Source organism: Perognathus longimembris, chromosome 15 (genome assembly GCF_023159225.1).
Source record: "Perognathus longimembris pacificus isolate PPM17 chromosome 15, ASM2315922v1, whole genome shotgun sequence".
Taxonomy (NCBI): Eukaryota; Metazoa; Chordata; class Mammalia; order Rodentia; family Heteromyidae; genus Perognathus; species Perognathus longimembris.
Genome location: NC_063175.1, coordinates 20,243,299 through 20,258,418, shown reverse-complemented (window position 1 = coordinate 20,258,418; position 15,120 = coordinate 20,243,299). Strand labels below are relative to the sequence as shown.

Sequence of the window (15,120 nt, the reverse complement as noted above, 5' to 3'; positions counted from 1 at the left end):
CAACGGCCTTTCTCTATGCTAACGACCCGAAGACCAAGGCTGAAATCAGGAAAGCAACTCCTTTTTCAATAGCGTCAAAAAACATAAAATACCTAGGAATAACCTTAACCAAAGAAGTGAAAGACCTCTACCATGAGAACTTTAAAAACATAAAAATGAAATTAAGGCAGAACTAAGGAAGTGGAAAAACCTCCCATGCTCCTGGATTGGGAGGATTAATATAATCAAAATGGCAATATTGCCAAAGGCTATCTACAAATTCAATGCAATACCAATTAATATCCCAACACCAATTTTTAATGAAATAGAGGAAGCAATACTGAAATTCATATGAAACAATAAAAGACCTAGAATAGCAAAAACAATCCTAAGCAGAAAGAACAGTGCTGGAGGAATTACAATACCCAACTTCAAGCTGTATTATAAAGCTATAGTAATAAAAACAGCTTGGTATTGGCACCAGAAAAGGCCTGAAGACAAATGGAACAGAATTGAAGACCCAGAAATGAACCCACAGAACTATGCCTACTTAATCATTGATAAAGGAGCTAAAACTATAGTCTGGAAGAAAGATAGCCTCTTTAACAAATGGTGCCGGCAAAACTGGTTGAACACATGCAACAAACTAAAACTAGATCCTTATATATCACCCTGCATCAAAATCAATTCCAAATGGATTAAAGACCTCGAAATCAAAACAGACACCCTGAAAACACTAAAGGAAGGAGTAGGAGAAACACTTGGGCTCCTTGGCACTGGACGGAACTTCCTCAACAAAGACCCAGAAAAACTACAAATAAAAGAAAGGTTGGACAAATGGGACTACATCAAACTACAGAGCTTCTGCAGGGCAAAGGACATAGCTCGCAAGATAAACAGAAAGCCCACAGACTGAGAGAAGATCTTTACCGGCCATTCAACAGACAAAGGCCTCATATCTAAAATATATGCAGAAATAAAAAAAATTACCATCCTCCAAAACAAAACCGCAAAGAACCAATAGTCCCTTATCAAGTGGGCTAAAGACTTACAAAGAGACTTCTCTGATGAGGAAATGAGAATGGCCAAGTGAAATGAACTCCATGTTATGGAAACAATTGTTATATCACAGTTGTAAATACTTTCAACGTGCCATATGTAACTGTAGCCTCTATTACTGATGGTATTCCTGTATGACCTTCTTGTGGTTGTACCTACACTATCTCTGTAATCTTATCTGAGTATATTGGAAACCATGTATACCGGTATTAGAACCAGGAAATTGGAAGGGAATACCAAAATCGAGAGACACAGGGTAAAAAAAGACAAACAACTACAAAAGCAATACTTACAAACTGTTAGGTGAAAATGAACTGAACAACTGAACAACTCATGGGAGGGAGGGAGAAGGGAAAGAGGGAGGGGGAGGGGGGAATGAGGGACGAGGTAACAAACAGTACAAGAAATATATCCAATGCCTAATGTATGAAACTGTAACCTCTCTGTAATTCAGTTTGATAGTAAAAGTATATATAAAAAAATTTTTTAGGCTTTTAATATATGTAGCCAAACAGTATACAATCACCTTCCAGAAAGATAGCAGTATTTCACAGTGATACCTACGTGTGTTGCTTTCAGGACTGTCCATCTTAGGCAGAAACTTGGAAAGAATTGAGGTCTTTGGACAAAATTTGATAAATGTTTAGTTTTGAGCTGAAGTTTAATTATTAATTTCTTATATGTGGGCATTTGTATGTGTGTGTGTGTTTGTATATATGGATATGAATAGGGGGAAAGACCTGTTTTTGTCCATGATTTTTCTTTAGGGAAATTAACTTGCTCATTCATTCATTCATTCATTTATTTATTTATTTATTTATTGCCAGTCCTGGGCCTTGAACTCAAGGCCTGAGCAGTATCCCTGGCTTCTTTTTGCTCAAGGCTAGCATTCTGCCACTTGAGCCAGAGTGTCACTTCTGGCCATTTTCTATACATGTGGTGCTGGGGAATCTAACCTAGGGCTTCATGTATATGAGGCAAGCACTCTTGCCACTAGGCCATATTTCCAACCCGCTTATTGATTTATAAATTTCATTTTGTTCATTTCTTTATTGTTAATGTGATATACCCCTCTGGCTACAGTTTCATATGTAAGGCAGTGAGTACATTTCTTATCAAACTTGTTACCTCCTCCCTCATTTTTCCTCCTGCCTCCCCCTCCTCATTCTTCCCCCACCATGAGTTGTACACTTGGTTTACACCATATAGTTTTGCAAGTATTGCTGTTGCATTGGTTTGTCTTTTTATCCTTTGTCTCTTGATTTTGGTATTCCCTTTCCCTTCCCTAGTTCCAATACATGTATGTACGATATCCAGGGTACCAAAATCAATTACAGTGATATCAAGGGTAAAAACACGGGAAAGAAAAATAAAAGAAAAATGCATGTTTTCACATGGTATGTTGAAAATAACAGCAATGATAAACCACTTGTTCCTACAACTTGGGAGTTCATTTCGCTTAGCATCATCTTAGGTATTCATATGAACATAGCTATTGAGCTATTTTAATCTTCTGCTAGGAATATCCTAGATGTGTACTAATTATTCCCAATGAGAGAAACCATAGAGTCTATGTTTCTTTGAGTCTGACTCACTTCACTTAGTATGATTTTTATCCAGGTCCTTCCATTTCCTTACAAATGGGGCAGTGTCATTCTCTTTGATAGAGGCATAGAATTCTATTGTGTATATATACCACATTTTCTTGATCCACTCTTCTATTGAGGGGCAGCTGGGTTGGTTCCATATTGTAGCAATGACAGATTGTGCTGCGATGAACATAGTTGTGCTGGTGGTTTTGGTGTGGTTTTGCTTGTAATCTTTTGGGTAGATGACCAAAAGTGGGGCTGCTGGGTCATAGGGAAGCTCTATGTTTAGCCTTTTGAGGAACCTCCATACTGCTTTCCAGAGTGGTTGAACAAGTTTACACTCCCACCAGCAGTAGGGTTGTAGTAGGGTTCCTTTTGGCCACATCCCCTCCAGCATTTGTTATTATTAGTTTTCTTAATATTGGACATTCTTACTGGGGTGAGGTGGATCTCAGTGTTGTTTTGATTTGCATTCCTTTTATAGCCAGTGATGTTGAGCACTTCTTCATGATTTAGTTGGCCATTCTCATTTCCTCTTCAGTCTCTTTAGCCCATTTGTTGAGGGGGGAGTTGGTTCTTTTTTTCTTTCTTTCTTTCTTATTTATTATCAAAGTGATGTACAGAGAGGTTACAGTTTCATACGTTAGGCCTTGGGTACATTTCTTGTACTGTTTGTTACCTCTTCTCTCATTCCCTCCTCCCCTTCCCCTCCCCTTTTCCCTCTCCTTGCAGGGAAGTTGGTTATTAGAGGTTTGTTTTGGAGGAATTTAATTTTTGTAGTTCTGCATATATTTTAGATATGAGGCCTTTGTCCGTTGAATGGCTGGTAAAGATCTTCTCCCATCTGTGGGCTTTCTGTTTATCTTGCAAGCTATGCCCTTGCTGTGCAGAAGGCCTGCAGTTTGATGCAATCCCATTTGTCCAGTTTCTTGAATTTGTTGTGTTTCTGGGCCTTTATTAAGAAAGTTTCATCCTGTGCCAAAGAGCCCAAATGTTTCTCCTATTCCTTCTTGCAATGATTTCAGGGTATCTGATTTTACTTTGAGGTCTTTTATCCATTTGGAATTGATTCTGGTGCAGGGTGATATATAAGGATCTAGTTTTAGTTTGTTACAGGTGTTGAACCAATTTTTCCAGCACCATTTGTTGAAGAAGCTCTTTCTTCCATCCTATTTTTTTAGCTCCTTTATCAAAGATTAAGTAGCCACAGGTCTGTGGGTTCATTTGTGGGTCTTCTGTCCTATCACATTGGTCCTGTGTCCTGTTCTTGGGCTAATACCAGGCTGTTTTTATTACTATAGCTTTGTAATACAGCTTGAAGTTTGGCATTGAAATTCCTCCAGCACTGTTCTTTCTGCTTAGGATTCTTTTTGCTGTTTGGGGTCTTTTATTGTTCCAAATGAATTTCTGGATTGGTTCCTCTATTTCATTAAAGAATGGTGTTGGGATATTAATGGGTATTGCATTGAATTTGTAGATAGCCTTCAGCAATATTGCCATTGTCACAATGTTAATCCTCCCAATCCAGGAGCATGGGAGGTTTTTCCATTTTCTTAGTTCTGCTTTAATTTCCTTGGATTTGTAAATATTCATTATGCATGAAGGATACTAAACTCCAGACTGTTTTCAACATGGTCAGTATTTTTTTTCTTGGTTTGTTTGTTGATTTTCTTTGTGTTATGTTGCCTTTTATGTAGGTGAACTGTCAATCATGCTTGATGACATCTGTCTTTGCAGTTATATGTAAAGTCAGGAGGGGACATTTGTTGAATGTGTTGTGTGTAGTCTCCAACTAACCAGCAAAAAGCTAAGTTGGAGGCATGACTCAAATAGTAGAGTACCAGCCACAAGCAAGCAAGCTGATTGAGTTTGAGAGGTACTGAGTCCAAACCCTAGTGTGGACCGTACCCAATGGGTTTATTCCTGAATAGCAACTGTTAACAGTTCTTCTAATTATGTAAATATAGCTGTCAGTGAGCTGTGATCATTGCAGTAGGTTCTGTATTCCTCTTTCTCTCTCCTCCCCTCATCTCTTGATTGCTATAATCTTTGTATTGCCTGGCTTTATCACTCATAAGTTTGTGAAATGGAACTGGGTGTATTATCCCACAACACTGTGGACTCAGCGGCTTGTAAACAATGAATATTTATTTCCCATAATCCTAGAGACTGGAAAGTTCAAGGTCAGGTTGCTGGGATATCTGAAGTGGGCCACTTCTGACTAGCTGTGCTCACGTTTTTCTCAGAGTGCCTTCATAAGGGCACACATTTTCTTTATGAGAGTCATCCCTTTAGGACCTAGTCACCTTCCGGAGACCACCACCTTCTTTAATACTATCACCTTAGGGATTAGACTTCACTCTGTAAAAGGGGAGCACACAAACACAGCAATAAGGAATGCATTTGCGAAAAAGCCTTATCAAACTATAGATGACTTTTTTTCTTGGTGCCAGTTCTGGAGCTTGAACTGAGCCATATGCTCTTCATTTGGCTTTTTTGATCAAGGTTAGTATTCTACTACTTGAGCCACATCTTCACTTCTGACTTCTTGGTAGTTAATTGGAGATAAAAGAACCATGGGACTTTCTTGCCCAGGCCGGCTTTGAAACTTTATCCTCAGATTTCAGCCACTGGAGTAGCTAGGATTAGAGGCACAAGCTACTGGTGCCTGGCCCAAACAAGTGATTCTTATTGCTGTTAATGATGAACAAAAGGAAGAAACTATCTTGGAGAAAATGTATTTGAATGTTATCCTCAGAATTTAAGGATAAAGGTAAACAGAAGACATCAAATGTAAGTGAGCCGAGTGCTGTCTGTAATCCTAGTTACTCTGGAGGCTGAGATCTGAGGATGGTGAATTGAAGCCAGCCTGGGCAGGAAGTCTGTAAGACTCTTATCTCCAATTAACCATCAGAAAACCAGAAGTGGAGCTATGGCTCAAAGTGGTCAAGCATTAGCCTTGAGTGATAAAGCTCAAGGACAGTGTCTAGGCCCTGAATTCAAGCCCCATGACTGACCCAAAACACCAAAACCAACGAACCAAATGAACACAAAATCAACCCCAAAACAAATGTAAGACATACTTAATGTGCACTTTTGTTCATTAGAGACTGCCCTTACATTCAGTCACCTGCTTGACATATCTGCTTGGGGATGTAAAGCATCTCAAGTTCATCATTTTCCAGACTCTATGCATGATCTCTCCCAATAAAACACATTCTAGTTGTCCCTGTCTTAGCACACCTTAACCCAATTCCAGTTGATTATCCAATTACAGTCAGAGAAATCTTTGCAAATGAGAATCAGATTATGCTATGACCTCCCTTGTCCAGAAATCTATTCAAGCTACACTGCCTTCCTTAAGTTTTCTCTTGTCTCCGGGCCTGTCTGGAATGTTGTGTCCATCCAACCTTTTATTTTTTGTGGTACTGGGTTTGAACCAAGGTCCTCATGATTATTAAGCTGGCACTGTACCACTAAGTCAGGGCCTTAGCTTTTTTTTTTTTTTTTTTTTTTGCACATTCTACTTAGGTTAGGGCCTCCCTTCCTGCCTGGACGCATACCAGGAATGTGATCTGTCACTATTTTAAGGCTGGGATGACAGGCTCATCCCACCGTGTTCAGCTTTCCTTTGGAAATGGGGTCTCATGGGCTTTTCTGCCTGGGCTGGCCTTGAACTGCTGTCCTTTCCTTCCCAGCCTCCTAAGTAGCTAGGTGTGAGCCACTGGTGCCTGGCCCCTATTCATGACTAGCAGCAGGTGTGATGGAGGAAGGCCTCTCACTGATGTGTGTTCAGGACAACCACTTCTTTCCCAGGTGTCTAAAGTTGTTAGTGAGTGTTCACACACACTGTTAGTTGAGATTGCAGACACTTCCTGTCTCCTGAGCACATGTACTCTTCAAGTGAGATGACTGTGGTCACTATAAGCCTTAGTATCTCGGGTCCATTTGGAACAAATGCTCACACAGCCACCCTGTCACATGTACCAGAAGTCTATTAGGTCAAACTGGACTTGCATGTACTTTTCCTAGTCGAAGTTCTTTCTTTGTATCTTAGGGTAGAGGGGTTAAAATACAAGATGTTCTGAGGTTTGTTTTCTTTTCCTCATGGAGACCCTGGATGGCTCTTGCAGTACAGAACTCAGCAGGAGCTTCCTTTGTTTATTTAAGAGGGACTTGAGTAAAAATGTCTGGAGCTCACAGATCTTACGTTCCAATGTTAGGAGCCTGGCCTGCTGTGGCTGGGCCAGCTGCTGTCTCACCCTGGGTGCCCCCTCCTTCCTCACCAAGTGCTCTGCCTGCACTGTAGGCCCTAGACTCCTTCAGGAGTACAACAGGCCACTGGCCTCTGTCCTATCTCCCATGATCTGCATGAGCTTATTGTCAAGATTGATCTCCTAAGTGGGAAAATCTTTTCCTCAGGGAGCAGCAATTGGCTGCTGTTGTTGTTGGCCCATTGGATGGGGGCTGGTGTCCTTCTTTCTCTGTATGCCTTGTAGACATCTTAAATATTACAGCAGGGATTTTGATAGAGGAGACTGTTCTTCAGATAATTAACTGCCTCATCTCTTTACTGAATCCCTGTTGTTTTGCAGCTTGTCTATGTCAGTGCCTCCCATTCAAAGCAAGATGGAGAACGCATGGCCCATGTGGCCATATGAAGCCCTCAAAACCATTGCTACATGATAAGATAGATACATGCATGGCTCATTTGCTGTCCACAGCTGTCTACCTGTATTCATAATTTTGTGTGGCCCTTAAATGGTGTTAGAATTATCCAAATGGCTGATGGCATAAAGAAAACTTTCTCATCCCTGCTATAGCATGAGCCCTGTGCCAGTAAGGTATGAAAATGTGTTTATAAGGTAGGCCTTTAGAGTCACAGGGAGCTTAATTCAAATTCTACTTTTACTATTTACCAGCTGGTAACGACATTTACTGTGTTCTGTTATTTTCTTACTTGTACAGTGAGGTACAGGTGCTCTTGCTATACAATGGATTTTTGTCCTGCTGAACCCATCATTGATTGAAAGCTCCATAAGTTAAAGATGCACAGTTACCTACAGAAGGTCAAATCTTGGCTTAGCCTTTTTTCATGTGTATAATGCTACTAGGGGTTCAACTCAGAGCCTCTAGCTCTTGCTCAGCTTTTTTACCTATAGCTGGTACTTTACCACTTAAGCCATACTTCCAGATTAGCTTTTTGCTGGTTAATTGGAGATAAAAGCCTCATGGACTTTTCTGCCTGAGCTGACTTTGAACCTTGACCCTCAGATCTCAGCCTGCTGAGTTGTTCGGGTTTTACAGGCATGAGCCATCAGCGCTTGGCTCTTCTTTTCCTCCTCCTCTTCCTCCTCTTCCTCTTCTTCCTCCTCCTCCTCCTCCTCCTCCTCCTCCTCCTCCTCCTCCTCCTCCTCCTCCTCCTCCTCCTCCTCCTCTTCCTCCTCCTCCTCCTCCTCCTCCTCCTCCTCCTCCTCCTCTTTCCTCCTCCTCTCCACTTTCCTCCTCTCCCCTCCTCCTCTCCCTCTCCTCCCTTCCTCCTCCTCTCCACTTTCCTCCTCTTCCCCTCCTCCTCTCCCTCTCCTCCTCTTCCTCCTCCTTGTCCTTCCAGGTCCTGGGGCTTGAACTCAAGGCCTGGGTACTGTCCCTAAGCTTGTTACTCAAGGCTAGCACTCTACCACTTGAGCCACAGTCCCACTTTGTGATTTTTTTGGTGATTAATTGGGGATAAGAGTCTCACAGACTTTTTGCCCTGAGTTGACTTTGAGCTATGATTCTCAGATCTCATCCTCCTGAGTAGCTAGGATTACAGACACCCTTTGGATTCACTTATTTGTATTTATTACTAGAGTAGCTCTGGGATTGGCTGCATATCTAACTGATGGAAAAAGTCACGGTGGATGTGCTCTGTGTGAGATGAGGATTTTGCTTTTCTTGTAGAGAATATGATTCTAGAAAAAGCAGCTCCTGGTGTGACCACAATTAAATTAAAGAAATATGTCCTTCAGAAATCCTTGAAGAGTCCTGGAACAGAATTCCAGAAATGCCAGGTTAATGGTTGAATTGTTAGCCTGTGGCCACCTAGCTGAAGTTCTAGGATTTATTGTTTTTAATTTTATTGCTTTTAATTCTGTGGTTCTTTCTCTTGTGATTTCATGGCACCGTTTGATATAGAGTAGTAAATACGATATGCAAAATATTACTGAACTGTGTAAAATTGCCACCCTTGAAGAACATCAGATCTGTTCTTTCTTCCAACTTGTTGCAAGGTTTCTGCCATTTTCAGTTCTGGGGTCCATTACACTGGGTACATGGCACAGTGTGGGAGCAGTAGGTAGGATGGCTTTGTCAGCCTCTGTCACTCTCTCAGTGGATAAAGATTACATCTCAGTGAGCTAACTCATCAGGGACATTTTGTCATATTTAGCCAACCTCTGTGGCTGGAGTAGGCACGTTAGAAGGATCACCCCTTCCAGCAAGGACTTTTGAAACAGACAGTTGCAAAGGTATTATGATTTTTCCTTCTCTTTGCAGATCTGATATTTCCACGTGGCTTCCCGCTTCCATGGTATTTGTGGGGATAATCTATGCTGGGTCCAGAGCCTTGTCCAGATTGGTAAGTGTTAGGGGTTTGGGAAATAATCCCTCTGTCTTCTTCCCAATTCTCTTTGTACCTGTACGCAGCAATGGGGGAAGGCAATCAGCTTTCATAAAGGAAAATCCATCAGAGGACAAGTTTTGGGTCTGGCCCAATTTAGAACAGGCCAAATAATTACATTATTGAGAATGCTAAAAAAATTTACTATTTCCAGGCTCAGGTGGCTCACACTTGTAATTCTAGCTACTAAAGGGGTTGAGAGCCAGAGGATCACAGTTCAAAGCCATTTTGGGTAGAAAAGTCCATGGCATTTCACCTCCAATTACTAGCAAAAAGCAGGACTGATATGTATGGTTGAAGTAGTAGAATGCCTGCTGAGTAAGCAAGCCCATTGAGGACAAGGCTGAGTTCAAACTGCTGGTAATGCCCCCCAAAATCTTATTTTTCCCTCAAAAGTCACCATTGGCAGAAGGTACTTAAAAAAAAATCAAAAACAGCATTAATTTTCCCCCTTCTTATACTGTAACTGATAACTATTTTTGTCTCTCAGAAAATGTACTATATTCTGAATTTTGGAAAAATGTGTAAATTACAAAATAATTCAGTCTTTATATTGTTTGTTTTGTTAGTCCCTAAAGTCTCAGATACAAAAATAGCAAGACAAAACAAACAAACACAGTTTGCCTAAAGTGGCTAACTATGTTATTGTTACGACAACTCCAAGATTGCAAAATACAGGGCAAGAATGTAATTTTGAAATTAAAGTATCCTTTTTCTTTCATGATTCATAAGCTTGAGAAGATGGGGTGATGTGTATTGGAAGGGGGAGAAACTTCCTGGGTGGCTTAGGAAATGACTCACAGCTCATGTTGGTGCTCAGTCCCTTGTGGCTAGCCCTCCCGTGCTGCCCCTTCTCTGTTCCTCCAGGCTGGTGAATATACCCTTCTGCCAGCAGAGGGTGTTCCTTCTCCTGTAGCAGAGAGTGTAGAATTGTGGAAAAATGTGTTGCTCAAAGTCTTGTTCTGCAGAGTTATGGGTACCAGAATTTTGAAGGTTCACTAAGTCATGTATTATGCTTATATTAATATTTGTCATTTGCCCAGTGCTTTTTCACAAGTTTTCTTTTATGTGATTCTCAAAATTACTGAACAAGTCGGGGTAAGGCAGATGACAGTCACTTGACAGAGTCAGAGATGTATACATGGCATGGAAAGTCTTATTTACCTGCCTTTTGTGCCGAAACTGGGGTTTGAATTCAGGGCCTCAGGCTTTCACTTAGCTTTTTCCATCACGGCTAGCACTGTACCATTTGAACCACATTTCTACTCTACCTTTTTGTTTTTCCTGGCTAGTTGGAGATAAGAGTCTCAAGGTTGTTTTTTTTTTTTTTTTTTGTCTGTTCAGGCTGGCTTCAAGATTTAATCCTCAGATCTCAGCCTTCTGAGTGGCTAGGATTATAGGCATGCCTAGCTTCATTCTTTAGGACCAATGCATATGGATTAAAAAAAATGAGCCCAAGATAGTTGTATTTGTAGAACTGAGAACAACTTAAGGGAGGGATTATTTTAGCTCATGGTCTGAGAGATTTCAACCAGCCATCCTTGGTTCTGTGGATTCTGGGCCCACAGTGAGGCAGAACATCATGGTGGTGGGAACTTGTGGAAGTGTGGAGACTGTTTACCTCGTAGAAGGCAGGAAACGGAGAGTAAAGAAGAAAGTAGAGACCTGCTATGACCTTCAATGGCATTTTCCCAGTGGCTTCCTTCAGCTAGGCCCCCTACCTCTGGAAGTTTCCAGAACCTTCCTGAACAGCACTACTAGCTGGGGATCAAACAGTCAACACATGAGCCTGTAGGAGAACATTTCATGTTCAAATCCTAACAGTAGTCATGTAAACCTTTAGGTTCTTTTGAGTGTGTGTAATAGAAAACTCACAAAGAAGTCTCAGCCAAAGCGAAGTTTGGGGGTTCCTAGAACTAAGAGGGCATAAAACAGAGACCTACTTTAGTCATGATTTAACCCAGAAGTTGCAATGACATAGTTCTCTGTCATTCTGTTCTCTGTCGTTGTCCTGGGTCATAGTCAGATCATGCCCTTCTGGATATAGTTAGCTTCAGGCTCATCTCCTCCCAACTTCTTCATGGAGACTGTCTTCCTCATGCTCTTGCATGAGTCCCAGGCTTTGCTTGGATTGGATCATTTGGGGTCAGTAACCATACTGATCTGAAAACTAGTCAGGAGGCTGGGCTTATGTTGCTAGGCAACACCTATCCACTGTGGGTAGAAAGGCTTAGAGTCCTGACTGACCTGCCCTGATCAAGCAGGATCCCTACATGAATCCCGAACACGGAGAAGAAAGTGCTGTGGATTCTGGGTGTTGAGCTCCTTGCCCAGAGAAGGGGCAGGGATATGAGGTGGCCCAAACCTCCCCAGAGTCCATCATGAGTCTCAGGCAGCTGGAGAGTTCTGTAAGCTAGAACAGTGCTTCTTAGTATGATCCCCAGAGGTGCCAAAGAGAAATTTGTAGTAGGACATACACTAGCCTTTAGCACTAAACACTCAGTTTAGTTGATCTGGCTTTCTTTTCACAGCAAGACTTTTTGAAGAAAAAAGAAGCATATCGATTTATACTCTACTGCAAACATTTGCTTCTCATTCTGGTTTGAGTTTTTAATCTCGAGGACCAGCAGTTGAGTGGACTGCGCCCAGAGCTTCGCCCTCTTTAACAGGCAGAGAGAAGCTACTCAGTTCAAGTATTTTGAACAAAGGGAAACAACCTAAACCTCTAGTGTACTCAGTTATAAAGAGAGGAGGACTTGTCAGACAATGATTGATTTTTAGTAAAAGAACTCAACCCAGCATCTTTCTTTGCTTTTGGAGTTGTTTCTATGTGGCTGCTTAGAAATTCTGAGGGTAGATAAACAGGAGGCACTCCTACAGTATGTGTTGGATAAAAACTGGCATCAATAATGCTAGTGCCAAACTGTCAGTTCATGAATCCTTAAGGAATGAGAATAAATGCTTAGTTAAATCTGTGCATATGTTGTTATTCAAAACACTTCTTCCAGGTAGCTCTGCTCCGTGGAGACCTCAAGATCTAGATGTGCAGCTCCTGAGAGGAAGCTCAGTGAACTCTACAGAGGCCCTGTGGGAAGAGTTCTTTGTTGATTTTCCCATCTCACATTGTCAGTTGAATGGCATGCAGAGTTGGAGGGAGAAGAGATGTCTTGTAGCTATCCATTCTGCAAATATTTATGAGGGACCTACTATGTGTGGGGAGCTTAAAAACAAAGAAGACTTGGTTCCTGACTTTGAGGAACTTAAAAAGGTTAGGGACAATAAGAGACCCCATGGGAACAGCCATCCAGTGTGAGGTGGGAGCATTTCCTGTTGCTAATCTTAATTTCTTTTGACAGTGTTGCAGATTGAACTCAGCCTTGTTCTTGCTAGGCAGGGGCTTTACCTACGGAGCCATGCCCTCAGCCCTATTTTGCTTTAGTTATTTTGCAGATAAGATCTTGTAGGTTTTTTCCCAGGCTGGCTTTGGACAGTGATCCTCTGACCACATCTCCTGAGCATGGTGAACCAACATGATCTGCTTGTTGAGATGAGGTCTTGTGAACTTTTTGACCTGGTTGGCCTAGAACCTCATTACTCCCAATTTCCATCTCCTGGGTAGCTGGGATTACAGGTGTGTATCACTACATCTGGCCTCAAGGTAAATCTTTTTTTTTTTTAAGTAACTTTATTTTTATTTTATTTATTTATTTATTTATTTATTTATTTATTTATTTATTTATTTTGCCAGTCCTGGGGTTTGGACTCAGGGTCTGAGCATTGTCCCTGGCTTCTTTTTTGCTCAAGGCTAGCACTCTGCCACTTGAGCCACAGTACCACTTCTGGCCATTTTCGATATATGTGGTGCTGGGGAATTGAACCCAGGGCTTCATGTATACAAGCCAAGCACTCTTGCCACTCAGCCATATTCCCAGCCCCGTCAAGGTAAATCTTTTAAAATGATATTTGTTTATCTATCTATCTATCTATCTATCTATCTATCTATCTTTCTATCTATTTTGCTAGTCCTGGGCTTGACTTTAGAGCCTAAGCTTTGTCCCTGAGCTTCTTTTCTTGCTTAAGGCTAGTACTCTACCACTTGAGCCACAGCTACTTTAGCATTTTTATTTATGTGGTACTGAGAAACCCAGGGCTTCATGCATGCTAGGCAATCACCCTACCACTAAGCCACAATCCCAGCCTTAAAATGATTTTTGTTAGCTTACATTAACTGTACAAGGGGGAGTCTCAGTATGATATTTCTATATGTGCATGTAATGTGTCATGATCAACCTTATCCCCTCTATTTTTGTTTAGCCCCTCTTCTTCTTTGATTGTATTAATCCTCACCCTCTGTTTGCTCCTCACCTCATTACCTACCTCCCATAGAGCCTGCTTTACCTAACTCCTTCCTGTTCTTTTTTATTTGTTTGTTTTTATTTTTGCCAGCACTGGTGTTTGAACTCATGTCCTTGAGCTTGTGTGGCTGGTGCTCTGGCACTTAAACTGTACTTCCAGCCTAACTTTTGCTGGTTATTTTGGAGATGGACTCTCCTGGACTTTTTTTTTTTTCTTTTTTGCCTAGTCTGTCTTCAAATCCTGATCCTCCAGATCTTAGCCTCCCAAGTAGCTAGGATTATGGGCCTGAACCACTGGCACCTGGTAACTCTTTTCTTTTTTCCTCTCCACTCCTCCTACTAAAGGCAAACATATTTTTTGCAGAGAGTTTTAGATGGAATATGGATAAGGAGTAGTTGAGGTGACAGTGACTGAGAATAAGGAAATTGACTAGAGATGTAGCTCAAGTGGTAATGTGCCTGCCTCGCAAGTGTGAGTTCAAATCCTAGCCAAAAAAAAGTTATGCCCTATTATCTCACAGCATAAATGCAGTTGGGCCTTAGATTCAACTTTCAGCTTTCTATAGCTAAAAAGCTACAAGATTCTTAGTGCTTGTATGTTAAGATAGAGCCATTGCTAAAGAAAACCAAAGCTCTTACTTGCTTTTGGGTTTGAGAAGTTGTTCTGGATTTTCCATGGGTCAGAGCTTCAATACCCTCTCTTGAACGAAAACCACAGCAACCTAGTGTCTGGGGTTCTTGGAATATCTAAGACAGATAGCAGTGGTGCTGGGTAAAAATGGTGGCTCTCTAGTTACCTTGTTCCTCAGAGGAGTAGGGGGAGATAAACCCCAGAAAATCCTCTAGATTCATGATTTTTTATATTCATAATTCTGATAAAAATCAGACAGACCTACATATTTGTAAGCCACCAAAAGAGAAGAAGGTATGATCAACATTCTCTCTTTAAAGAAGCTGAGCCAGGGCTTGATGCTGGAAGGTCATGCATACCTCTACGGAATGACCCGCAGCCCTGGCGGTGGGCAGGGTTGGAGCTTTCCATGGAACACTGTTGTCAGTCAGTCCTAACACTTGCAGAAATTATCAAGTCTTAAAAATTCCAGTGTGGGGATCATGGGGAAATGAAATTTTTCTCCTTTTTCTTTTGCAGCGCACAGGATTGAACCCAGTGTCTTGTCATTGCTAGGCAATTGCTGTTCCATGGAGCTATACCGTAGCTCAGATATTTCTCATCATAGTTACCAATTTCTCTTCATAGCCCCCAAAAACATTCCTTATGATATGTTATACTTTAAGCTAATGACTCTAAGGAATGAATTGTTGTAAGCTGTGTTCCTAAGTAAATGAATTGGCCTGTAAGTAGAGTTTAATTTGGTGAATTACATTTTGGCAGACATGTATCAAAATGATGATTTGGGTTTTATGGTGGTTGATGTTGGGCCGTTTTTTCCTGGTGGAAGATGGCGGGACCTTTCATTGT

The 15,120-nt window shown here is 41.4% G+C and overlaps 1 protein-coding gene across 4 annotated transcripts in view; it reads left to right on the top strand.

The window, feature by feature from the left end:
* Positions 1-15,120, top strand: part of Tmem241 (transmembrane protein 241) — an 88,253-nt gene that overhangs the window by 16,607 nt on the left and 56,526 nt on the right. For all 4 annotated transcript variants that reach the window (XM_048363331.1, XM_048363329.1, XM_048363332.1 and 1 more), the window contains exon 4: positions 9,162-9,243. In XM_048363331.1, coding sequence (XP_048219288.1) covers positions 9,162-9,243 — 82 coding nt within the window. The remainder of the gene's footprint in view (positions 1-9,161; positions 9,244-15,120) is intronic.